Consider the following 25,575-nt stretch of genomic DNA (forward strand, 5'->3'; position numbering starts at 1 on the left):
ATACCAAAATAAACACACGACAAGAGGAGAGATTTTATATATTCTTTTTCTCTAATTTTTTTCCTAGTTTCCTTGTGCCCCACTTATATGGTAGATTAACATTTTGCCTTGCCCAAGTCTCCCATAGAGCTTATACATAAGGTCAGAATTAAATTTTGAACCCCAGGTTGCCTATTTCCCTTCTTTCTATTTTAATCTGGTGTGTGGTTTTGGCAAAAAGCCCAGGGCCATCAGTCTAACTTTGAGGCCATTGTAGAGAAAAAGAGGCACCAGCAGTCATGCTTGCACTTTTGTTTCATATGTTGTGCTGGCCCTGGTTGTTTACAACTGCAGTTATAGATCATCTTTCACCTGTAATGCATGTAAAATACTGTCCAAGCAGGAGAGGCCATAGTGCATTATAAACAGAAATACATTTCTCTACATATGCAGATATATGAAAACTTTATATTGGAGGTGGGAAGTTGCGAGTCCCATCTTTTCTGGATGTTGTAGCCAAAGATCAGATAGGAAAATCTAGTTAAAAAGGAAATACACCTGGAAATTGGTAGGTGGAATTTGGGTCCTGTTAAATGTTTTTAAAAGTGTATGTCAGAAAATACGAACTTAAAGTTAGTAGCAGATGCATAGGTGGACATACATGTCTGTTTCTGCTGGAATTCATTGCATTTGCAAGATCTTTAGAGCTTTGCTATAAAATATACAGTTATTCCAGAATATCTGCTTTGGAGTGATTACATTTTTTGTGCCACATGTAAAAGGAACAGTTTGGCTGTGTCTGGGGTATAAGACAGACAAGCACTGAAGTGTATTCCTTTGATTTTTCAAGTGCTTTTGGTTATTTAAAAGGTATTACTGGTACAAAATGAGCACAGTCATTTCAGATCTTAAATGATAAGCTCCAGAGAGTCTTTGCGATTTGATTGCAAATGAACTTTCATAATATACATACTAAGTATTACTTAATTAGCTTTTGGAATAATAAAAAAATACTCAGCAAACTGGTTAAATATTTTGACAGTCAGAAGTAGCTCTAGCAAGAACTGTAGCTGCATGGAACCTTTGAATATTTTCTGTGGTACAGTGTCACAGAAGCAGAATTAGCTTGATAATAGTATTATGCCCAAATCATGGAAGATATTTTTTTCTCTGAATATTTTCCTGAGGGTACTTCACCACATGTATGCAAAAAAGCAGTATTTTAGAGTACTGTGTAAGTATCTTGGTTAGGGTCCCGCAAATTTCAGAAAGATGTTGATAAATCTGTTGTGTGTTCTTCAATTTAGTATTCTTTCTCTCTTGCCATGGGACAGAAAAGTATAAACAATACCCAGATACTGAACATTCCAGATTTTCAATCTTCTGACCTATTTGGCAAGCCAAGTTACATTTGTCAATGCCATTAGATGTGATATTTTTCAGACAGACTCCAAACAGACTTTGAGCTATCTATGTTTTTCAAAATACAGTTGTCTAAAAAAAAAAAAAATCCTCCCCCAGGGATTGTATGTTTATTGTGCCTCTGTGACTGTTTCCTAATAAATAATTGCTTGAAGTCTAATTAGATTGAGGAAAACATAAAATACAAGTAAGAATATTGTAAAGATATCAAAGATGAACCTCTCACATACTTAGAACCTGCTTCTGTGGTGCACACTGGTGTTAATTAAAGTGGAATTTGAGTGCATTCACACGTGCTTCATATTCTCAGAAAATTTGCATCTGTCAAAAGTGTTTTTAAAATGATAGGTGAAATTGTAACTGGCAGGGGATGGGGAACAGTCGGGATTGAGGTGGTTTACTGATCTTGGCATTGCTTCCCAGCCCATTCTATCATCTGCAGTCTTTGGGTTTTCTCAGTGTTCTCAGCTAATCAGGAGCAAAAATCAGCAGTATGGGATGTAACTGAGGTTGGCTCAGACCCTGTTTAACCTCAGAAATACAACTTTCGTCTCATTTCCTCAAGATAGTCTTAAATGAACTAACCAAATAGAAACAGTTCAAGTCTTCTAGCAGCTAAATTAGTTTTGGTTTAAAACACTTTTTAAAAAAAATTACATGAATAATCAAGAGAATGTTGCATCAAATGAACCTGCTCATGTTAAGTCTGAATGTATTCAGGCTTCCATACTCTGCTTTTCTCATAATAGCTGTGTTTTGGCCTCCCGGGCCTGCATGCCTAGTTCAGTACCAAAGAATCTATTTATTCTCTGTAATGTCTTGTAGTGGTGGGTGTGGCTCACCCATTCCATTACCGGGAGAGAAGTATTGCGTTTGCATGGATCAAGCGTTGGTGCAAATACAATTATAGCTCAGTAGCTGAAGTTAGTCACTGTTTACAGTATTGTTTGAAAGTCCCATCTCTAAATCTGTTGCTGTTTTCATAACCATCTTTTGAAGTTCTGAAGAAATTTGAGTTTCCTTGGTCCTGTTGCATGGACAACTGGCTCTATCTTTCTTTGTTGTTGTGGGTTCATAGACATATAAAACAGCTTTTTTAGGCTAACATGCTCAACTTCCAGGCAAGATTGCTGTTCTGCCCTGCTCTCCCCTACTTTCTTCTTTACCAAATTGGGTATATTTATTAGTAGTATCAGCGTCTGTTTCCCTGAACGCTTTTTACATTTGACGTAAGCTCAAGGAGTAGAATTCAAGTAACTCTGAATTCTCTTAGGTGTCACTGGCACAAATGCAAACCCCAGCATGACTGGATCAGCTCTTCTACCTTCTGAGAAAAATGTATTCTATTAGTTGGATGCAGTTTGCTTACAGAGATAATCTTGAGCAAGATTTTGAGCAAGGGCCTTAAACTAGAGGATTCCTTTTTGTGGAAGATAATCTTGTGTTTTTCTCCTTGCTCTGCTTTTCTGTGAGTTTTCCCTTTTAATTCCATGTAGCTCATTAGCAAAGTTTCAACAGCAAGGAAATAGGAGCAATGTTTCATTTATAAATTGCTCTTAGGCTTTATATAGCAAAGACTTTTTTCATGATGGTTAAGGTAAAAGACACTCTAGAATTTCAGGTAAGAAAATTAATGTCAATTTTTAATCCATGCTCAGTAATACTGCAGAAGGGGACAGGTAGTTACTGGTAGTGAGAGTAATAAACCTCTCCCAAAATATTAAGTGAACTGGCAGCTTTGAAAAAGTCAGAGATAACTTATTGCGGAGAGAGAAAATAATAATTTCTGATATAAACTGGCATTTTCCTGCCAAGCTTGTGTTGGTCAAGGTGTACGTTTACTCATGAGATACATATTTTTTGCTGCCTTGCGTACTGTACGTTAGAAAGCACACGCAGTACATGAAGGTTGGAGGGGGTGTTTGCGTGGCGTAGGTGGGGTTGTTCTCTGTTGCCTTTAAAGGCTGACCTGTGTCCGGACAGGGCAGATAATGTGCTGGAGCTGGGGAGGGAAGGGAGCATGCCATCAGGAAGAGGTGGCACGGTGCACCTGCCTCTCTGGGCTGCCTGCGTGCCCCTGTCACGCCTGAGGAGGAACGCCAGCTACACATCTGTCTAAGCTTTCCCTGGAGAAGAAGGTGGTTGTGTGTAACTTCAGAGAAGCAAAAATGTTTTCTGAAATGACCTAATGAGCCATTTATAGGTGGATGGAGGAAGACAATAAAACAAGCCTTTACGTGTATGGTTACATTGCTTTGTAGGCTGCACTGGAATTTTTCAAATTACTATAGTAGAAATGGTCATCTTGAAGGTATCAGAGACAGCAAGGCTAACCAAGAGCTGATTTGTTCCCTTTCTTTTCGAGTGTATTCTTGATTGACGTTATCATTGTCCCAGGGTCAAAAGTCAAGACAGTGTCCAGTTCCTGCCTGTTGCTTCCTGTGTTACTTTGTCAAATTTTGCAGTTCTTTGTCATATAGTTCTTGCTTGTAACACTCATGCACCAGTAATTGAAGTTCTTTAGCCAAAAGTTCTGTATAAACATGAACTTTTAATATATTTTTAATATTAGCCTTTATTTTAGAATTATTTCATTTGTGGTTAAAGAAGCTTTTTGTAAAGAAATGGAGCTGTGTTAAAAGTGATGCATGCACATCATAACACCCCTTACCAGTGTTATATCTTAGTAACGCCAGATGTCATCACTCATTGAGACAATTCTATCCCAGTGTTGTAAGTGAGGAAACAAGGCACAAGGACAAACACCAGATGTGTAAAGGTGGTTGTGTTTTACCTCCAAACAAAATTAGTGACTTATGGGGAGATCTAGTTAATTGTTTAGGAATCTAATTGGTGTGTCTAGTGTCACACCAGCAGTAGTAGAAAGCATATGCACATTAACTAAAAAGGTATATAGCATTCAGCTAGGCTGCTATATATTCCTCTGATAGATGGAGACATGAAGAGACATTCAGTTCCATGCCAAATATGAAATTATGTATGTATTGGTTTTATCAAAGGCAGTTAATGCACGCTAATGCATAAGTATCCTTCCCTACTTAGCAATAGTTTTCTATTTACTTTCTGTATATAGGATACAGAAGTACGTCTTGGCAGAAAATGCTTCTGTGCTAGGGCTGAAGTTCTGTAAGCTCTTACTAAAGGCAATGAGAGCTTTACTACTGAATTTAATAAAAGCAGAGCCATGCCAGAACACTTCTGACAAACCATCCCTCAGCGTTATTTACTTTTTAGCAAAATTATATGATTATATGTTGCATTTGTACACCAAGGCTTCAATACAACAGAGGCATACTTCTGTCTAGCAACAATGGCAAGTCATACTTGTCAGTTATAGGAGGCTGAAAGCATAGTGGTTCTGCAGGAACCTCATTTTGGCACAACACTTTGTACCAAAAAAAAATGGGTACCTTTTGTTTTAAAATGGCTGTGGATCAGTTCCTCTGGCTGGAATGTCAGTGAACGCTTACTTCATCAGCAAAGTGCCTGCAGAGTCCGATGCTGGCAGAAGTGCTGAGAGCATTCTTTTTCTTTTAAACAACGTTCTTCATCATGTTAAGTACACCTTTAAAAATGGCCATTACTCCCACGTGAACGGTTTCCTTGTTTATATTCAACTTGTGCTGATAAATAAAATCACATACATGTAATATTCTACATTTTCCTGTAAAACCTTTATTTGTAGTCAGTTCTTCAGTAGCTCAGACGACCATCTTTGTGCAACAGCTGCGTGCCCCAAACAAGGATTCTCTAATTTCGCTGTATGTGTTCATCTAAGCTACAGCATGGGGTTGATGATCTTGTGCCAAAAGGTGTCAGCTTTCGAGCCGTGTATGGCAATTTTCCATTCCAGAAGAAATAAGTATTCTGGAAGTGGATACTCTGTTGCAGCTTAATTACAAACCAATTCCTGGTGTCTTGAACACACCTGAACACAGGTTGTGGGCTGGCAGTTCCTTTCATAGGTCATCTGAGATACTGCTGGGTTGATTCCTGATTTGATTTGTCTTGGACCTTGGGATTGTTGTGAAGTAGCAGCAGACCTTCTTTTCTTCCTCAATTTGTGGACTTAATGCCTGGTGAATTCCTTAGCCACAACTGTTTATCTTGGACCATATCACTTCAAAAGGTGAACTGTACTATCAACAATCTTATTGTGCAGCTGCTTTGCAATACAAAGAAACCCTCGGAGAAAAAAACCCAAACTAATACCCAAATCCTATATTGCACTGGCAAGCAGTATTTGTTCTCCTGGAATTCTCTATACTAACCATCTTGGTTCAGTGACAGTTTTATTAGAAGTGCTAATATCCCAGATATGACATTAGTAACAGTTGTCATTATAATGTTTCTGGAAGCCGCAGAGCTTCAAACATACTGAATTTTGCATAATCTAATTGTGCTGAAGTTCACTGCTCTTTCTGTTGGTTTCAGTGGGAAATAGGTCAGGCGCTTGGAAAGTACATACTTGAAACAGCTTAAGAGAGGGAATGGTCATACATTAGCACAATTAAATAGATCTTGAGCATCTACACTGACTCTGGGGAGAAAACTCCCAAAACTAATTGCAAAGCTTGGCTAATTAGGCCTTGGACAGTTTTAGGAATGAATTCCCACCTATCAAAATTTATTTGTAGGCACAACGATGTCTTAATCTACGGCAGCGTTTTCACAGTACACTGCAAAAAATGTCCACAAGGTAGGGCACCAGGCAGCAGCACGCCGAGGGGTTGCACACCCAGCCAGCTATCATTGCCAACGTAGTCTGTGGCTGTGAAAGGGCATGCCGCGTTACCAAAGGCAGCCAGGCACGCTCTGCCAGGTAGTTGTGTTGGTGGAAGAATTTTTACTCCTAAAACTTTGTCCCATGGACCTGCCCAATGATTAAACAACGGGAAAGGGCTGGGGTAAGGTGTAGATAAGGACTTTAGATCAGGAGTGTGGTCAAGATGCAGGTAGTGGCAAACGAAGCCTCTCATTTTAAAGATTTTGGTCAAGGAGCTAGTCAGTGTAGGGTAGAATGCAGACATTTATAGTGAGTGTCAGCAAGTAAGGGAGTGGAAAAAGTTTGATCTTTGAAGGCTTACTATGGAAAGTTACAGAAATTAAGAGAGGGTAATGACCTTTTGTATGTGTTTAATTTTTTTTCTCAGTGTCCCCTAATGGCTTTTGAATATGTTGGCTAATTTCAGCCACCTTTGACAGAGATGTAGGAGTCTCTGAGAGAAATAAGTTACTGCTGATTTGTTTTAAATAGACAGCTGGGGAGAAGAGGAAGACACTCTAAATTGCCCAACAGGAGGAAACTTTAATGTGACATCACATTATTAGGGCATCCATGTAAGAGGGAGACATTGCTACAGGCGTGGGAAACAATTTCAAACTGCTGAAAAAAAAAAATGCAGGAGCCCATCAGTTCCTGGTGCTGACGTACCGGGAGTCTGCCAGCAGTTTGTCCCCCATCTGCGACAAACTTCGTTAGTTGCAAGGCAGATGGAGCTACCAGTATGTCCCTTTCTTGTAATTCCACAACATTTAACTAAGTAGGAAAACAAATGAAGGAAAGAAAATGTCTTCACAAGAGTTTTCAGTCTCAAACAACTAAAATATATTATGCTACCAAATAAGTCCAGTATTATCTATATGAGGAAAAGGTGAAGAAGCTCAGAGACAAGTACGTCATCAAAAACATGAGCATGTATTTAAGACAGTAAAAATTAAAATCCTAATGAATCCATTCACTTTGGTAGAAAGGATGTGGCTGTCAGCCAGCCTACAGCCAGATTATGAGTCTGATGACTATAACTCAAAATTTATGTGAATGTTCTGTAAATGTCACGTGTGTTATGGACTGTCATTAGCCCAGTAGACATTTAGATCAGAGTTGAGCAGTTGTGGCTACAATAAGAAATGTTGTTTTAATCTTTTTTTGCAGGTGTCTGTGTGCTGTCCATTGCATAACTCAGCTAAAGTTGCACAAATTAGCTGAAGGGGCTAAACTTTTTAACTGGTGAGATTCATCTCATCACATAAATGTCATTTATGCTGGGTTTTGTTGTAGATAAGAGCTCTGATAAAGGGCAGTATCTTTGAAAATTAAACAAGAAATGAGCAGCAGTCTTTTTGGAACTGAAGATGATTTTAACCTGATTGCAGATTAGGTAGCAGTAGCACTTTGGTGTTGTTATGTTGTAGGATGCTTAAAGGTAAAAGCAATTTTAAAGCTTTTTTTAGGTTGACTTCATTGGAGTTTTTTGCTTAATGTAAATAACAGTGTTGATCCACTGAGAGGTTTCATTTTACATCAAACTCCTGATAAAACCCAGTAAATAATCTTTCCTTAAGATATAAACACTAAACAATCAGGTTGTTTACTGCTAAATATTTACAGTGAAGCCTTAGAAGTGTTTAAAAACTGGTTTTTCTAGATTCTGTTGCAGCAGATGCCCTCATAGGATCGCTTTTCAATCCCCATTTTCCTTTGGACACACCTTGTTTAAGCAGGAAGAGCTTAATTTAAGCTGTAATCTTTTATCAGAATAAACCTTAGTTGTGTTTTCAAAATACTGGTGCTCCTCTCCCACCTCAATTTGACAGGTCAAGGAAGTAGGTGATGTACTCCACTCCCAGCAGCCTATTGCTTAAAGCTGAGTGATGTCAAGCAAATGCAATTTCACCAGCCCATCTCTCCTTAAATTTGCCACTCTTGCACTGGTTTAGGTTATCTTTGCTCAAGAACAGAGCATATAGTTCCAGGACGCAGAGGTTGCAGCATCTTGTGACAACTCACGCTGGGAATTTATACTCATGGTTAAAGACAGGAAGATCTGGAATTCAAGAAAGGACTCTGTCTTTTGGTTGAAAGAATTTGTTTAGTGATACTTTACACTGCAGAGAATTTAACTTCAGTGAAGTTGTCAACAGTTGACAGTTCATCTCTCTGCATTTGGAACACGGTGTGCTTTACCTCTCCCAAGCAAAGCTAATAAGCCTTACTGTTTTAATGACAAGTTCCTGAGATAGGATCTACCTGCTGCCTTTATTGCTCAAGCATAAATTGCCTATGGTTAAATATTTGGTCATTTAAGATAAAAGTGGGTTTGGGGGAGGTAATGTAAGAAGTACTATACTGATAATACAGTGACTGAGTTCAAATGGATCTAACATGAACTGGTTAAACTAGGAAATTACTCAGCTTTTGATCACCATCGCTTGAGTTCCAGCAGTTTATTGCTTGGGTCAAATTTCATTGATTTTTAATTATTATTCTTCAATTGATTGATTTTAACTAGAAATTAGCAAATACTAACCTGTCCTTGAGTGTTTTGTGTTCCTTTTTATAACAGAAACAGGTATGTTCTTTTGAGAATGGCTGGGGAGGGAAAGGGAGGAGAGGGTGGAAGGATGCCTTATGTAATTTTTAAGTTATTTCTTTTTAAATTTGTATTTCAAAACGTTAGCCATACTCCTATATCTTCTGTATTCAGCTCAGCCACAGGAAGAAGGCGATGGACTGGGAAAAAAAAATACATGCGTAAGAACAACTTTAACCTAAGTAACAATTATTGATACAAATTTTTTTCATTGAAAAAGTGTGTCCCCAGAATGTTGTTGAAAATCCTGCTAAATGAACCAGTCCTTAAATGAAATGTAGTATTTAGTGCATTGAGACATAGATGACGTGTAAAGTAGTGCAATTAAGAAGTGCAAAATGGTTATCATGTATCTTTGCCTTCTCTTTGGTCTCTAGAATTGAAGGTATGAGATGCCTTTGCCAGTGGTTACAGTTCTGGCCTTCACTTGTGTCTGCTGACATCTGGCATGCTCAGATAGTTGCTGTCACATTTCAAGTGCGGTATAACCTATTTATCCTTTTAATAGAATTTCAACCCTCTGAACTCCGTAGAGTAGAGTGGTTGAAGGAGTTGTGGGGTGTTTTAGTATGCTCCTGAAAATAGGTTGTGCAGCTTTCAAAGTGCATTATTTTTTGTATTCTTACGTAGCACTTCTCTTGCTTTTTTCAAGTGAGCTTGCCCAGTTCAGCTCAGGCCTTCTAGGCATGATATCTGTAACCTCTGCTACAATGATACTAGGGGACTGTGAACTTTCCAGTTCTTTTCTCTGTCTTCAGTTAATTTTGGAAAATAGGAAAAATAATCTTTTTCCCCAAACGCCGAGAGGATGGGGAGCTGCTGTTGGTAGGAGCAGCCGCGGGGGCACAGCGCAGGCAGCTGGTGCAGGAGGAGCAGTTCTCACGCGTTCCTCCGTCTCTCTCACACAAAGATCATCAGCTGGTGGTAGGAGTAGCAGCAGCGGGATCACAGGGGTGTATCTCACATGATTCACTGGGGTCCTGAGTTTATAAAAATAGGAAAAAGAACAGACACAATTTCCAATAAGAAGTAATCTCAAGGGTGTAATGCCCTGGAAGGCAAGCCTTCTTTTCTTTTGGAATTTTCCACTTCTCCTCGTCATGACATCTTTGCATTGCAGACACCAGGCAGTTGTGTGCATTCCCATTGCAAAGCAAGTCTGTGGTTTACCATGTGCACAGGCTCATTGTTATAGACTCGCTGTGCTTTCATTTCCTTTGTTTTTTTGTTGCCAGACATGGGAAATAGAAACTGCCCTTTAGTGAATGTATTTCCTGTCTTATTAAAATTGAGAAATCACTGTTGATAGTTCTTCCCTTGGTCTTGCCAATATTGATATCAATTAAAAAAACAAGCCTTACCTGATATCCACCAACCACCCTCCTCCCCCCATCCTTGTCCCGATACTTTATTGCTTTAGAAAAGTTCTGGGTTGATATCCCTAGACAGTGGAGTCTCCTACCTGTAAAACCTGTCACCAGCGACATTATTTTATCTTTTTAATCTGTATGTCAGCAGCACCGCTGGTGTAGTGGTATCATGCAAGATTCCCGTTCTTGTGACTTGGGTTCGATTACCGGTCGGTGCACAACTTTTGTTGGGTGGTCAAGAAGGCCAATGGCACCCTGGCCTGAATCAGGAACAGTGTGGCCAGCAGGAGCAGGGAAAGGACTGTCCTCCTGTGCTTGGCACTGGGCCGGCCGCACCTCAAATCCTGCGTTCAGTTTTGGGCCCCTCACTACAAAAAAGACACTGAGGTGCTGCAGTGTGCCCAGAGAAGGGCAACGGAGCTGGGGAATGGTCTGGAGCACAAGTCCTGTGAGGAGCAGCTGAGAGGGCTGGGGGTGTTTAGCCTGGAGAAGAGGAGGCCCAGGGGAGACCTTAGCGCTGTCTACAACTACCTGAAAGGAGGTTGCAGGGGGTGAGAGGTTGGTCTCTTCTCCCAAGTGACAAGAGATATGACAAGAGGAAATGGCCTCAAGTTGCTCTAGGGGAGGTTTATATTAGATATTAGGAAAAACTTCTTCACTGAAAGGGTTGTCAGGTGTTGGAGTGGGCTGCCCAAGGAGATGGTGGCGTCACCATTCCTGGAGGTATTTAAAAGATGTGTAGATGTAACACTTAGGGACAAGGTTGAGTGGTGGTATTGGCAGTGTTAGGTTAATGGTTGGACTTGCGATCTCAAAGTTCTTTTTGTACCCAGACAATTCTAGGATTCTGTGTTTCAAGTGTAGTTCAGAAGAGCACAGTTAGGGTTGTATTGGTGGCTCAGACTTCATACTCAGGCAGAATGAGCATCAATGACAGTACTACACTGATCTCCAGCTTGGTACAGCAAAGCCCTCTTCTCTATTTTACTATTTTGTGCATCACCATCAAAAGCAAAACTTTACAGATTCTCTTTAGACACTTATTCTGCAAAACATGCATTTGGTTTGCATGAACTTGAACTGAGGAAGGGGGTTAGCTGCATATTTCTGTTGGGTATATGCTTAGAGTTTCCAGAATAAAATAAAGATATAGAAGCTTTATTTTAAAATTTATGGCCCAGATGGCATCCAGCATTCACATGAAGTGTTAGTAATCTGTCCTAACAGCTGTTTTACATCCTTGGTACCAGTGGGATTAAAAAGGATGGTAAAAGCATCTTGTCAGTAAATGACAAAAAGGTGTGAATTAATACTCGTGAAGTACACAGCCCTTAAATCTGAAGGGAAATTGCTTGCTGCAGGTGACAGAATTTACTCTTTTATTTTCAGCAGCTTAAATACTTGCTTTCATTATTCTTCAGGGAAGTTTGTTTTCAGCAATTAAATCTTTTGATATTATCAGTACTTACTGATAATTCAGTGACAGAAGATACTGATTTGTATGACAGGAAATTTAAGTCTGGTTTTGTGCTGATCTGTAATAAAGAGACTTGGTATATTGGTGATACAAATCATCTTGATATGGCTTTGGCCAAGTTGGATTCAGCTGGTTGGTGTGCTGCTGTCACTCTTGGCCTCTACTGCTAATTGTAGCTTAGAATCATAGAATCATGGAATGGTTTGGGTTGGAAGGGACCTTAAAGACCATCTCGTTCCAACCCCTCTGCCATGGGCAGGGACACCTTCCACTAGACCAGGTTGCTCAAAGCCTCATCCAGCCTGGCCTTGAAGACATCCAGGGATGGGGCACCCACAGCTTCTCTGGGCAACCTGTTCCAGTGCCTCACCACCCTCTCCGGGAAGAACTTCTTCCTGATATCTAATCTAAACCTCCCCACTTTCAATTTAAACCTGTTACCCATTACAGCTTCACATGTCCCTTTTCCTTATTGCTTAAGAGCAAAACTTTACAACTTGTCAAAGTGTGTTCTAAAGTATTTTATTGAAGTTAGTTAAAGTTCAATTTATTGTTGTGTTGGGAAAAGACTAAGTTGCATAAACTCTGAAAGAATTCCCTAGCTGGATTAGTGTACAAAAAAAATGGAGTTCTGAGGGCTCCCAGCACTTCGTACCCTTTTGACTTCCCACTCATAAAGTCTTACTTTGTGATAACAACCAATGAGGTTCCATTTTAAAGCTTGTAGTGAGGTGGACTCATTCCCTTAGCAGGTCCTAAGATGTAATCAGGTGATCAGAAACAACCTGGTTAGTGCAATATAAGGATCTTTCAGCTCCAGCATGGTATCTGGCTATTTTAGTACAAACAATACTAGTTCACCACATTCCTCTTTCGCGTACATTTCAGCATTGTTAAATGGTATGCAAAAAAGCTGCTTTCCATTCCTGCGCAAGAGTTATGAGTATCCACTAGTCGCGGCTGGCAAAACAATAGTTTACATCTGGAGGCAATAACTTCCTGAAACTCAGCAGCCTGATCCCATACTGAAAATATTTTTATTTTAAAAGGAGGGGAGAAGAAGGTCTCCTTTGCTCAATATGAAATGTCACAGTCAGGAAAGGATGGCCCTTTCATTTTCTAAATGACTGCTCAAATTAGCTTGTGTTGCCTGCATTTCTCTGGATGTCAGTGATTATCTCCAGTTGTCTGTATTGGGTGAATTTCAAGTACAGAGTGTCCTGATGGGTCAGTGCCCTGGTAGTCCGCTTGATGCCTTTCCAGGAATCACTAGAGGCAGTTCTTCCCAGAGGGCTCTTGACCACCCTGCCTGGTATCTTTTGCCTGCATCATCATCTCTAGGTCCTCTTTTGCTTTTGCTCTGTAGAAGAAGCAGCCAGTGGAGGTACACCTCATATCTTCACATTGGTAGCTGGGGTCTACCGCAGTGGCTCCTGTGAGAAGCTGCCAGAAGCTTCTCTGGCCCCAAGTTGGACCCACCTCTGGCCCTGGCCGAGCCTGTCAATGATGATGGCAGCACCTCTGGGATAATGTATTTAAGAGGGGAAAAAACAACTGCTAGGGAACCTGCAGTGGAAAGAGATGGGCCGCCTCCCATGGGAAGGACCCCACGCTGCAGCAGGGGCAGAGTGTGAGCATCCGTCCCCCTGAGGAGGGAGGAGCAGCAGAGACACCATGTGATGGACTGACCACAATTCCCATTCCCAATCCCCCTTTGCTGCTGGAGGGTAGATGGGAGAGAAATGGGCAGCAAAACTGAGACTTGGAAGAAGGGAGGGATGTGGGGAACGTGGTGTTAAGATTTGGTTTTATTTCTCATTATCCTACACTAATTTGATTGGTAACAGATTACATTGACTTTTTTTTCCCCCAAATCCAGTCTGTTTTGCCTGTGAGGGTAATTGGTGAGTGATCCCTCCCTGTTCTTGTCTCAACCCATGGGCCTTTCCTCATATTTTCTTCTCCCCATTCTACTGGGGGTAGGAGTGAGCGAGCGGCCATGTGGTGCTCGGTTGCCAGCGAGGCCTAAACCACAACATACGGTAAGGGTACCAGCTGCCACGGATTACAGTATTGATAGCCACGCTGTTATGAATCCTTCCTGGTCCTGACAGACTGCTTCAGTACAGACTGCGGAAAAGGCATTCCCCACTGAGGAGCTTTGTACTGTTTACACAATATTTAAAATCACAGTTTTCCCCATATTGGATTCAAGGCTTTTATAGTTAGCTGTGCTCTGCCACAGCAGGATGTTAAATTCACCCATCAAGTTTATTTTGGCTGTGAGTTTTAATTGTCTTGTTGAGTTTCTCATTAAACATTTTCTGGATGTTGTCATACCATTCTAGTATTTCTTCGGGAGACATCCATGTTGAAGTGAAATAATTTGACTTTCGGACTACAGTCAGAGGAAATTGTAGTGTTTAAAAGAAACGTCTGGGCATAATAAACTTTGTTCTGTCCAATCTTATAATTTAAATGATCTCTAAGTGCTGTAACATTTCCCGGTTGATCAAACTGTGGAAGGTCAATGGATCACTGTACACATAATTTCATACTCCCAGTTCATGTTTTGCATTCCATAACAGAATTCTTTCTGGGGAACTGGTAATGCTTGAGAAATACTGTGGATAGCAGCCATTTATTTTGTCTTTCTGTTTTCATTTTGAATGTATCTGTGTTAAAAACTTGACGGATATGCTCTATTTGTTAAAATGAACTTCACTTGTTTTGCTTTATTGATTAAAATTAGATACAGAATCCTTTTATGAATTCTACTGTGCAGTAGAGTGTCGCTGTTGAGACGGACATGACACGCACGGAATCGTGCACCAAAGCCAAAGGCCAAAAAGGACTCTTTATTGTTCATACAAGCCCGTTTTATATCTATCTTAAGAATGTGTGTCCATACATGATTGGTTCGCTCAAAGGAGCAACAGTTCATGATAGGATGATCTCTTCTTTGTTACATCTTCGATAAACTACTTCTCCTTGTGGAGGCAGTACCTTGCTCTTGTTTACTCAGCTCTTCTCGGGACTTTCCAGACTCCTTAAGGGTACACGGTTATCTGCTCAAGGTTAATGTTAAGCTTACATTCCAATCCCTTGGACCAGCTGAGGTTTCCCACAGTAGAGGACTACCATTGTCACAGCTTTGGGACTGTTTATCATTTGCTCTGCTGTTCACATAATTATTATATGTGATGGTAAGATTGCTCGTATTTCCTGGTTTCTGAGGCCTACCTTTTTTTTTTTTCCTTTTTTCTTGGTGTTAACAGCTTGCACAAGTGGACCCCAGAGCTGTACATCTTGGCGCTGTCTTTGTTCGTGGCCTTACAACTCTACTCATGGCCAATAGTACCTGTGGCTTTCCATTCAGAATGGATGATTTGATGCCTTGGGAAATGTTTGATGGAAAACTTTTTCAAGAAAAATACCAGCAGTCACACCAAGGTTGCTCTATGGAAGAGCTTTTGGAAGGCAGTGTGAGTAATCGTGTCCTTTTAGATAGTTCTGTATTCACTGACAAATGTACCTGTCCATGTTGGTTTGTTGGTTTAGTATTTGTGTTTACACTAGTCCCCTTTGTTCGTAGTTTTCCTCTCTTTCTTATTCCTTTTTCATCCTCCCCACCAAATAAAACAAAGAAGGTAGAAATACTGAAACTGTGAAGGAAGCTGTAACTTTACCTTTATTTTTGTTTCAGTTCCCTAGAAAATAATGTAAAGAATTCTCAAAATGGTTGTCAATTTCAACACATGAAAATGCCTGTAATGCTTTTCTAGTACTAAGATATTAATCTTTTTCCTGTAAGATTTTAGGCAACATATTAAGAATGTCTTTAAATAAGCATACTGAGGTATAATTATAAAGTGTTTAAGAGTGATATTTTTAAAGATACTAAGGGACCTAAAGTTCGAGGTGAAGGTTTGGTGAATTTAGAGAGGAACTGGAAATCAGAGGAAGGTATATATATATCTATGCATTTGTTTAGAATCTCGACAAACACCTTGCTGTACCTCGAAGTATTTATTTAGTTCTCAATCCCACTTTTTCAGAAGCTGGGGTTTTGTACAGTTTGAATGCGATGTAACAAAAAACCCCAGTATGACTTAAAACGTGTGCCCAGGCAAGGACAGGGAGATACCAGCAGCGTCTGGTAGGTCAGGTGCACTGGGGTGGCATCACCTCCCAGTGTGGAGGCAGGCTCTGCTAGGCTGGGTGCAAGGCTGTGTTAATGCACTAGCGAAGCCTCGAACCAGGCCTGGCTCTAACCCCAGCAGCACAGAATATGTGGAGAGATGCTTGGCTAGATCTGTACTCATCTGTGCCGATAACTCTTAAGACCTTTGATTAATGTGTCTCTTCTCCATGTAGAGCTGAAAATCCTGTATCGTTCCATTACTTTTGAAAATTTTACCTTTGAAAGGTTTTTACCTGCTTTTACATATCTCACTCGAGGTTAAGATAAATAGAAGTGATTACAGAGAAAAAAGTTTTCTGTTTTGAATTATTTTAATCTCAAGCATTCAATATCAGTTATTGTATAATTAGTTTTCTTTTCTAATTTTGTGTCCAATTACATACCATCTTGATCTGGAGTGATGAGTGGAACGCGTGTGGGTGGGTGGAATGTATGTGTTTTCAGCATGGAGAAGACGATAATCCTTTCCATATGGAATTAATCATATGATTAGGACCATAGCCTCTATCCAAATCCTGTTGTTCCCATTAACTGGTCCATTGATTTCAGTAGATTTTAGATTGGGACAGTGGTTCATCCAGTTTTTCATGTAGAACTTTTGTAGAACAATAGAGGGGCTAAAGAATAAATGGGAAAATGTAAAACTATACAGTTCTATGTGAAATTGATACTTCTTTTCCATTTGGGTAGAATTCAGGTTAGTGAATAACTTTTACAGTATGTTTCTAAATCTCTACAAAATTTGTGTTGTCTGAGAGGCATTTTAAAATGTGTTAGGTAGTATGTTTTTGCTAACTTTTCAAAATCTTTATGGGGTCAGGTTAAAGTTATATTTTAACCTGTCTTAGAAGGAAGATGCTTAGATCCCTAGAACAGAGTTGGAAATTCACTTGATCAACTGAAATATCTAGGATAGGGTTTTTAAAAGCCTCATACTCCAGTTTAAACAAACGCCAGATAAACTCTTCTGGGGAAAAATAGTCTAGCCCTGTGAATTTTTAGAGTAGTTTAAATGTCTTTTTCTTGTTTAGGTACGATTTTATGGTACATATATGGGAGAGAGAGCTCCCACACTAATAAAATAGCTTTCCAGCTTATCTGTTTGAGGCAAGAATCTCATGGGTTGAGCATTGCCAAGAGATGCCAGTTTAGCTGGGGACACTGGCAAGGCAACAAGCATATGTGATTGGTTTTTCCTATTATTGTAAGTTCAGCTTTAATAAATAAAACTGGTACTTAGTTTCTGGCAGAGCTTAATGTACTGCTGGAAGCCAAGATCTTTCAGCACTTGTTTGTTAACAATCTACCCTTGAGCACCATAAATCTTATCTGATGATAGCGATAGCATTGTATTCAGAAAAGAAGTTATTCTACATGGGATGTTTTGTTACAGAAAAGATAAGTAATAGGGAAAAGTTACTCTTTTTGGTGTTTGGTTCTTGTATCCTAACTCTTAAGGTTCCTCCTCTATGATCTGGACAGTTACACTACCTCAGGGAGTTCAGGAGATCTCCGAATCAGTGTTGTTTTAATTAGGATGGGCTTAAATACAGTTAATAGCTTTATGAAAATTGCAGTAGAAATACAACATTGGTTAAATATTTACATATATACCAGAAATTTTGAACATTTTAGGGTTTGCTTCCCACAGATTCTTGTACCAAAAGAAGAAAATATATAAATTAAATGCAGTTGATATATTTGTGGGCAAGTGTTTGTGTAGCCTAGCAGCTGTTAAAGATAAAAAATTGAAAGCTTCTGATAAGAATCAAAAATAGAGCCATCTTGCTTTTTAAAAAAAAACATGCTAAGCTCATATTATGCTAGTTCTGTTTTTCATAACAGTAATCATATTAGTTTGTTTATCCACACAGAAAATTGGATATAATAGTCTCATAAAGCAGTGAGGCAATGATATTATCACTTTATTAGCCTTTTTATTGTTCTTCTCACTAATGAGTATGTTCATGATCAGTTTTCTAAAATTAAAACTAAATTACCTAATGGGGTCAGCATAATTGATATGTTTCAACCTTTTTCCAATCATGCCTTTCATCCAGCCTTCATAAGCATGTTCTGAATTTATTCTCCCAAGTATACAATTTTTTCCCGTTAGTGGGTGTTTTTCACAGACTGTACTCAGTTTGTGTGAGGGGAAAAAAAAAAATCTGTGGGATTTGCTTAAGGCTCTGTAAAGAGGTTTGTCGACTCAAAAAATGCGCTAGGAAAGTTCTCAAGAGGATTCAGTGATTCTGATTCTACTTCTAATTTAATAAACCTCTCTAGTTGCTGCAGTCTTGCCACCTATTGGAGTTTTACCTTATCCTGTAATCCTCTCCACTCCTTCCTGCTCCCCCTCTGCCTTGGTGGTTACAAAAAAGGAATTGTCATCCTGTAAAAATCAGTTCAGTTTTATGAAAATCACAAATTATGCTCTTGCTGTCTTTTCCATAGTCCTTTTGAATGGGTACTACTCTGCACACACCCAGTACAAATCGATAAAAAAGAGAAAGATTCCAGGACCTGACACTTCAAAGCCCACTGAAATCAGTGGAAGTTAAGGATATATCAATCTCTTAGTATTACATCTTTAAATAGCTTTTGACAATAGAGCTTTTCATCACACCACAAGGTAAACATTTTTATTTAATTCTTGCCATTTCTCTTTAGACTTGGTTATATTTTATCAGCCAGGAGTTGGGTCTGATGCATCACTACTGTGTTAAGTTTTGTTTCCCATATATGACAATTAAGATACTTGATTTTCACTGGTGTGCTTCCCATGAGTTCATCAGCCCTTATCTGGAGGCTTTAACCATTTCTACCTGAGGTACTGTTGATACAAGTCTAGTTGGGTATATCTACAGGTGCAAGGTAATAGAATAGGCAAGCACATGATTTACAGATGTGAGCAGAGAAGAAAAACTTAACTGAGAAAGGGGAAAACATTCCATCTGCACCCCTACTCGTCCCTCTGAGGATCCACATTTAATATGAAATGTTTGAACTTTGTTTCCTGAAAAAATGTGAACCAGATCTAGCACCTTCATATATGTATGAGCGTTGGCTAAGAAAATTATTTAAGTTGTTGTATCTGTGATTGATTTGTGCTACACCTGAACAGAGAAAAGCAGAACGGTCATTGATTTTTAACCTTACTGTCTGCAGGAGTCTTTGTATGCACCTTTCCAGAATCTGAAATCTTTGATTTGCAAGGTTTGCGTGGCGACGAAAAGAACAATACAAAGCAGACCTAGAGGGAGTGGATTTATCAGAGGTTGGCATTGTGTTAATTTTCTCAATAAAGTCAATATATTGATGAGCACAGTTATCCTTCAAGAGCAGCAGTATTTACATAGGCAGCCCACCAAGCTGAGTAAATTCTAAGGTCTTTCTCCAAGAAACCAAAGGACAGATAAGAAAATATTTCCAGTTTTAGGAATTCATGTGAATTTGATTACTCAAGTTCGGATAAAATAATATTTCCATCTAGCTACATAGTGAGATATATGCAGTAAATAAAATATCATTCTCTGACAGAAGCATCGCTGCTATTTACTCTGTGACTGAAATTATTTTTATAGGAGGAATTAAATGAGTCAAAGGGGTTTTTTCTTCCTTTCCCTTAGGGGAGCTATTTTTTTTCCCCCTTGCTTTTTTCCCCCAACTTTACTGAAGACATTGTTTTCCCCACCTGATCTGCCTAACTTTCAGGGGAAAAAAAAAAATCCATCTAAAAGGTTTTCAGCATCATTCACAAATCAGCCTGAACGTTGAGGCTTTTGAGGCTTCAAAATAATTCACACTGAATCTCGGTGTTTGTGCTGGTATTATGTTTATTACCTGCTTAATACCTGAACAGTTGTAATGCCTGTGAGGATAAGAATTACCCCTTCAAAATTCCTCGAGCAAATTGCAACAGACAGAATGATCTTCTACTAGTTCAGTACTTTGCAGTATGTGGCAGCAGTACTTCTGATCTGGTACCGAACTGTAGTAGTGCTGGCCACTGAAAACTAAGGGTATCTGTTGGTGATGGATGATACCAGACCAGATGTTAGCATCTGCTATTGCCTGAGAGCTCTGCTTAACCATTTTAATTATGACTTGTGATTCCAATTTGGACAAAGATTTCTGCTTTCTTTTAATGACTGCAATCTCCAAATCTGTGTCATAAAATTTTGATCTGATTTCTAAATACACTTGTTAACAGCTTGTAATCATGATGTACATAGATGGAAATGAGGACTAGAACCGTGCTTATTAGGCTGACTTCAGTTTGAAAAAATCGTAATTGTGCATAAGTATTTTGGCATAAAACTAAGAAAAGTTGTTTCCCGAAAAAGAATATGCTGTCTGTTTTTCTTCATTTAATCTTATGTACAGTCAGGGTTGCTCAGTAAATACTGTTTTTCAGGAACACAACAAAGAGAATTTAATCCAAGGTTCCGACAAACACACGGAAGTTCTTTTGTTCCTCCATATCATAACCAGATGAGGGGGTTCCAATGGAGAAATCCTCAACCACAAGGTAAAAAATGTGTGTGGGTGTGTATTTGGAATTGCCTCTGTCAACAATATAGCAGCTTTGTGTCAATATGCAGCTACCCTGTGGCCACAGCAGTCAGTAACAAAACCTCTATCAGTTGTAGCTGGGGACTACCATTAGCTAAAACTGACTCTGCAAGGTGAGGTGGAGTATAGCATTGCAAACTGGAGTTGTCTTTTGCTCACAACATTCTGGGAAAGAAGCTTTCATGTGGTATTTAAACTTTCCATGCTTGGTCTCAGCTGAACTGTGTTTAAAATTGTAATAGCTGTAAAACAGATTGGCACAGCTGCACAGAATGTCTGTCCGAAGTCTCAGAGCTTAGTAAATACTTCTACAAAGCACTTCAGCTTATGAGTAAAGTTAAACACGTTCTGAAGTGATTTTCTACATCAGGGTCTCAGCTTCCAGATCATCACCTAAGTAATACCAATGAAAGTTATGTCTTGGCGTTAGTCTTAAGTCATTCACTAGTCTCACTTCTTGAACAGAACAGACATTTCAATGAAGCATCACTGTGGAGAGCATTGTTGAGCTGACGTAATTGTTTTACTTTCTCATAATTATGAGTTAAAGCATATACATGTAGATTAAAGAAAATAAGCAATAATAAAGAAAGTCTTTCATGTGTTTCAGCTGCCCCTGTTGTATGCTTGAGAGTGAGATACTACCATTTCATTCACAGATCAGATTGATCGTGTATGTAAAATGTAAAGCTGAAATAGAGAGTGTGTATGCTGACTGTGAGCAGATTCAAATCTGATAATTGTTTCTGTGACTCTCTAGAAGCCTGCTATTCAAGAGTCAGGGCATCTCTGACCAGCTCCAGAGATCTTACGACTAGATGTATTCCACAAGTATGTTCCATGGTAGCTGTGCTGAACTGTGTTGTAAAAGTGTTTCAGTAGCATTAGTAAAACATCCTGGCTTCTTCTATACTAGCCCTATTGTTTACCCTCAGGACACTCTTAAAACATGATCCCATAAGTGCAGTCAAATTGCCTAAGTTGTAAGTAAAATAGATTTATTGGCAAAATATATCTGTCCATAAAAAGAGCCCAGCAGTGTTTTAGAGTTCCTTTTTAAAATGATCTGCCAAGACGACTCATTTTGACAAAGTTTGCTAATATTGAGGCAGTTATTTGGGTTGTTTCATTGTGTAGCATGTTGTCTCTGCACCAAAGGGCGAGAAAAAAGAATAAAAAAGTAACAATTTTGTGCTCCATGTTAGCTTATGTGATAAAACTTCCCAGTCATATTACTGATATCCATCTATCCTATTCTTTATATACTTCCCTGTGGTATAGTGTTATGGTTCCTGCTGTTGCATTTATTATGTATAAATCTTTGGATTAAGTGCATTAAAAAGTAATGGAACAGTAACCATGGGGGCCCACATCTGCTGTGTCAGGAGTGTACCTAATGATTAGGCAGCCTTTGCTCTCTCTTATCAGTTAATGTTCAAGAATTCCATGACAATGGCTCAACTTCAACAGTGGAAGAAAGAGTGCCTCCACCCAGAAAACATAAACCTAAAAAGCAGTGGTATTTCTCTGAGATGGTGGTTTGAATCCCCTCAGGCAGAACAAGAATTGAACTTAGGCATTGCTTGCTTCATGGTGAATACTAACCACTGATCTCTTGTAATTAAGATCTCATCCTCTACCTGTATTTAGAGAGAAGGGAATTCACATGTGGGTTTGGTGTGGGTTTTTTTTTTTTGTGGGGTTTGTATTTTTTTGTTTTGATTGTATTTATTTAAGTTAATAATTTTCTTGGCTGAGTGTCACAAACAGAGAGTGCATCCATGTGACTCAGGGCAGGACATCTAAGCCTCACATGGAGGTAGATTTCTCCTTAGTGTTTCTTGTTTGTTAATTTAGCACACGGACTTTTGTGTATCCTGTTCTGAGTGTCTATCCATTCTGATGCCTTTGAAACTAAAGATCGTAGGTATATAATTTAAAGCTAAGGATAAAAGTCTGTTATTGAGATGTGAAACTGTATTGCAGCACTTCATAATCCATGTGTTTTGAGTTTAAAAGTCTTGTCTGAGGTAGCTTAGATGTCGAATAAAGCATGACTTTACAGATTCTAGGTTTGTGGCTGAAGCACCACACCACATATAGCCTATTGGTAGACAAAACTTCATTAATTGGCAGTTAAGACCAATTAATTGGCAGTTAAGACCATTAATACGTTGTTTTGATTCACATTGTTACCTTATTCTACAAATGGCTAAAAATAAACAGAGCACTAAGAACTGTGGAAATCACAGCTGAGTATCAAATGTCTTTGGCAGTCTCTTCATCAGTCCAACTGGTAAACACTGAGGTTTGTCATAGCACATAAATTACCACCTAGATCCTAATCAACGTACCAAATATAGCCCCAAAAAAAAAAAAAGTTTAACGCCATCTGTGCATCTTATAAACTTTTATAGCTATATTTTAAAGTTTCAGTTATTTGGACAATGATTCTCATACTAGTATTTGAAAAGCTATCTGAAAAATAAACTGAAGATAAGGGAAGGAGATAGTGGAGACGTATCTAAGGGACTGGTTGTAACAGCTACATGAATGGTTGAAATCAAGGATACTCTAATACGTTAGTAATAGTGAAAGGTATTGGCAAGGATTTAGAATTTCTGACGGTGATAAGGTAGACTCCCCAAGTCTCTGTATGATGGACCCAGGGGAGGGATGAGGACATAACGGGTAAGAGCTGTCAGACAGCTAGTGACAATGGGTGACAATTTCAGCTACCAGTCAGTCATCTACCACCAGAATCATAAACAGTGAGCTGGGAAAAAGAGTCAAGTGTTTTGAGAATTTCATACTTGCATTTAGACATTGTTGCATTTGGAGGTCAGCTGTATCCTGCCGAAGAAAATGGTGTCATCTCCAAAAAAATAATTTCACTTTCTTTGTTTCCATCCACCTTTACCTTGGTTTTCTTCCATCTCTCTATTAAAAGAGAAGAAGGAAAATGGGGAGCTTTTTTTTTTTTTTTTAAAGAATTCAACTTTGAAAATATCAAATTTTCAAAAGTAATTCATTCTTCTTTAAAAACAAGGTTTTGAAGAAATGCTTTTATGGAAAATTGAAAGCAGTTTTTCAGGGGAAAGGAAGATGAGTGTCAAGGAAAGATGGAAAAAATAGAATTGTTGGGGGTACATCTCAGTAAAGAGAAACTCTTTTGTCCAAGACAAAAGTGAATTATCCAGAATCCCATTTCTTCATGGAAGGTATTTGCATCAAAAAGGGGTACAGTCACTTCAGTCTTAGCACATTTAGTTGAACACGATACAACTGTACTGAAGGATCTGAGTTTGTAGCAAGTTTTCGTTTGGTAGGTATTTAATAAAGGCTTCTACACTCCTGTTGCGTGCTCTGTGTTCAAGCGTGTTTCTGATTAATGGGATTTTGATAGAACTGTAATGTAGGTGGGAATTGTTAGAACTTTGGTGCTGAAGAAAAGATTTGATTTGTGGTTTGAGTAGTACTTTGCTTATGTGAATCTATAACTAAAGCAGCATTCTACACAGGCACACTTATACCAGGATGAAAATGTTTGTTAACATAACTTATGCCCGGTTATAAATGGTGTGTTTTCCTTTCCTGAATTTACGCAGTCTGATCTACCAACTGCAGTGTATGATCCCAACCCATTAATTGAACTAGATTTAAAAGTTACAGCAGCCCAAGAGCTTTAAAAAGAGCAATGCCACCACAGACTTTATCCTCCAACATCTCAAAATACTAGCCATAATTTACACCAACCGGAGAGGGATGTGTTCTTTTTTCAAAATGTTTATAAACGTTTTTTTTTTTTTCAGACTGTCTGAATAAGCTCTTGTTATTCTGCTTTAATGTTAATTAAAAATATTTAATTCTTCTCCTGTTCCTTCCAGGTAGAGAACATAGAGTGGGACATCCGGACTGGAGGAGAAGATTCCACTTTCCTCCTCAGTGAAGAGTGCATCTGTACAGGTAGCAAACTGAGATGATGGGATAATTGTCATTGAGATAATTTTTCTCTATGAGAGCCTGTTTTTATGAACTTTACAGAGTAGCTGAACCATGTGACTGAGAGGGAAACCACTCAAAGCTGAGGGTATTCAGCCTTTTAGTCACTTGTCATGTGAGGTCTAAGCTTGCTATGAGACCAGTATCACTAAAACTTCACTTAAAGATACTAGCTGAAGCACACAGTAGCATCCCAGTATAACTACACTGTTTTGTCCTTTTGACACTGTGAGGCAGAAATTGTTTTTACATAATTAGAAATTCCTGACTGTAAGTTCTAAGACACAAACTGTAAGTTTTGCATATTTTCATTATAGGTGTGTATATTACAAGACTTTGCTCACCATGAATAGTGTGGAATATCCATGCTGAATTGTGGTTTGTGTCTTAATGATGGATTATATCTTTATCTTATGGGTCATATCATTGTTACTGAAACCTTTAGAAAAGTTTGAAATGTAACATCACTGATGTAAACATCGTCTGCAGTGAAACAAAATGACCTGCCTATAAAATTCAGCGCTTTCTTTCGAGAGCCAAAAATTGCTATTTATTTTGGCACTTCGGTTTAAGCAACTTCCTCTGTCTCAGCAAACTGTGCAGGGTCAACCAACAACACTGTCGAGGAGAGAAAGAATCCGAGTCGTGCCATGCTATACTTCTGTAATAAATAATATTTATGAGAACTAAGTATTTCTTCCTGTCCAGAATTCTAATTTGAACACTTACTCTCAAAGTTCCTTCTTAAAAATTGATATATACCACTTCGTGTTTCAAGTTCAGTTATGTATGTATTTCCTTAATCATAACATTGATTCTTTGTAAATAGAGTTAATATAAATTGTACTATAGAGAGATAAAATAACAGAGCACATGCAATTTCTAACAGCACCATAGGATCATGTATTAGTAGATTGGTACCACCAAAGCCCCTCTTCAAGTCATTACTGTGCTTTTTAAGAAACTGTTTTAGAGATTGCAGCGACTTTCCTATGTCTTCCATTCACACACTCAGGTCTTCAGAAAAAAAAAAAAAAAAGGCAGTTTTATGGTAGAAATACCATTTTAAATCATGAAATGTAAAAATTGTACCAGAGGAAAAAAGTGTCAACAGCACTTATATCACATAGAAAGTGGGCAACACACTTAAAA

General features: G+C 38.8%; 1 protein-coding gene and 1 non-coding gene across 2 annotated transcripts in view; both read left to right on the forward strand.

Annotated features, from left to right (window-relative positions):
- The window catches only part of FAM120B (family with sequence similarity 120B), a 48,775-nt gene extending 24,405 nt beyond the window's left edge, over positions 1-24,370 (forward strand). The window contains exons 6-9 of the mRNA XM_010156512.1: positions 14,921-15,127; positions 19,015-19,123; positions 20,264-20,377; positions 24,309-24,370. Of these exons, the coding sequence (XP_010154814.1) occupies positions 14,921-15,127; positions 19,015-19,123; positions 20,264-20,377; positions 24,309-24,370 (492 nt within the window). The remainder of the gene's footprint in view (positions 1-14,920; positions 15,128-19,014; positions 19,124-20,263; positions 20,378-24,308) is intronic.
- On the forward strand, positions 10,313-10,383 carry TRNAG-CCC. Its single transcript has one exon. It is a non-coding gene; the product is annotated as a tRNA-Gly (tRNA).
- Positions 24,371-25,575: the final 1,205 nt, after the last annotated feature.

The sequence above is a fragment of the Eurypyga helias genome, unplaced genomic scaffold (assembly GCF_000690775.1).
Source record: "Eurypyga helias isolate BGI_N326 unplaced genomic scaffold, ASM69077v1 scaffold6948, whole genome shotgun sequence".
Taxonomy (NCBI): Eukaryota; Metazoa; Chordata; class Aves; order Eurypygiformes; family Eurypygidae; genus Eurypyga; species Eurypyga helias.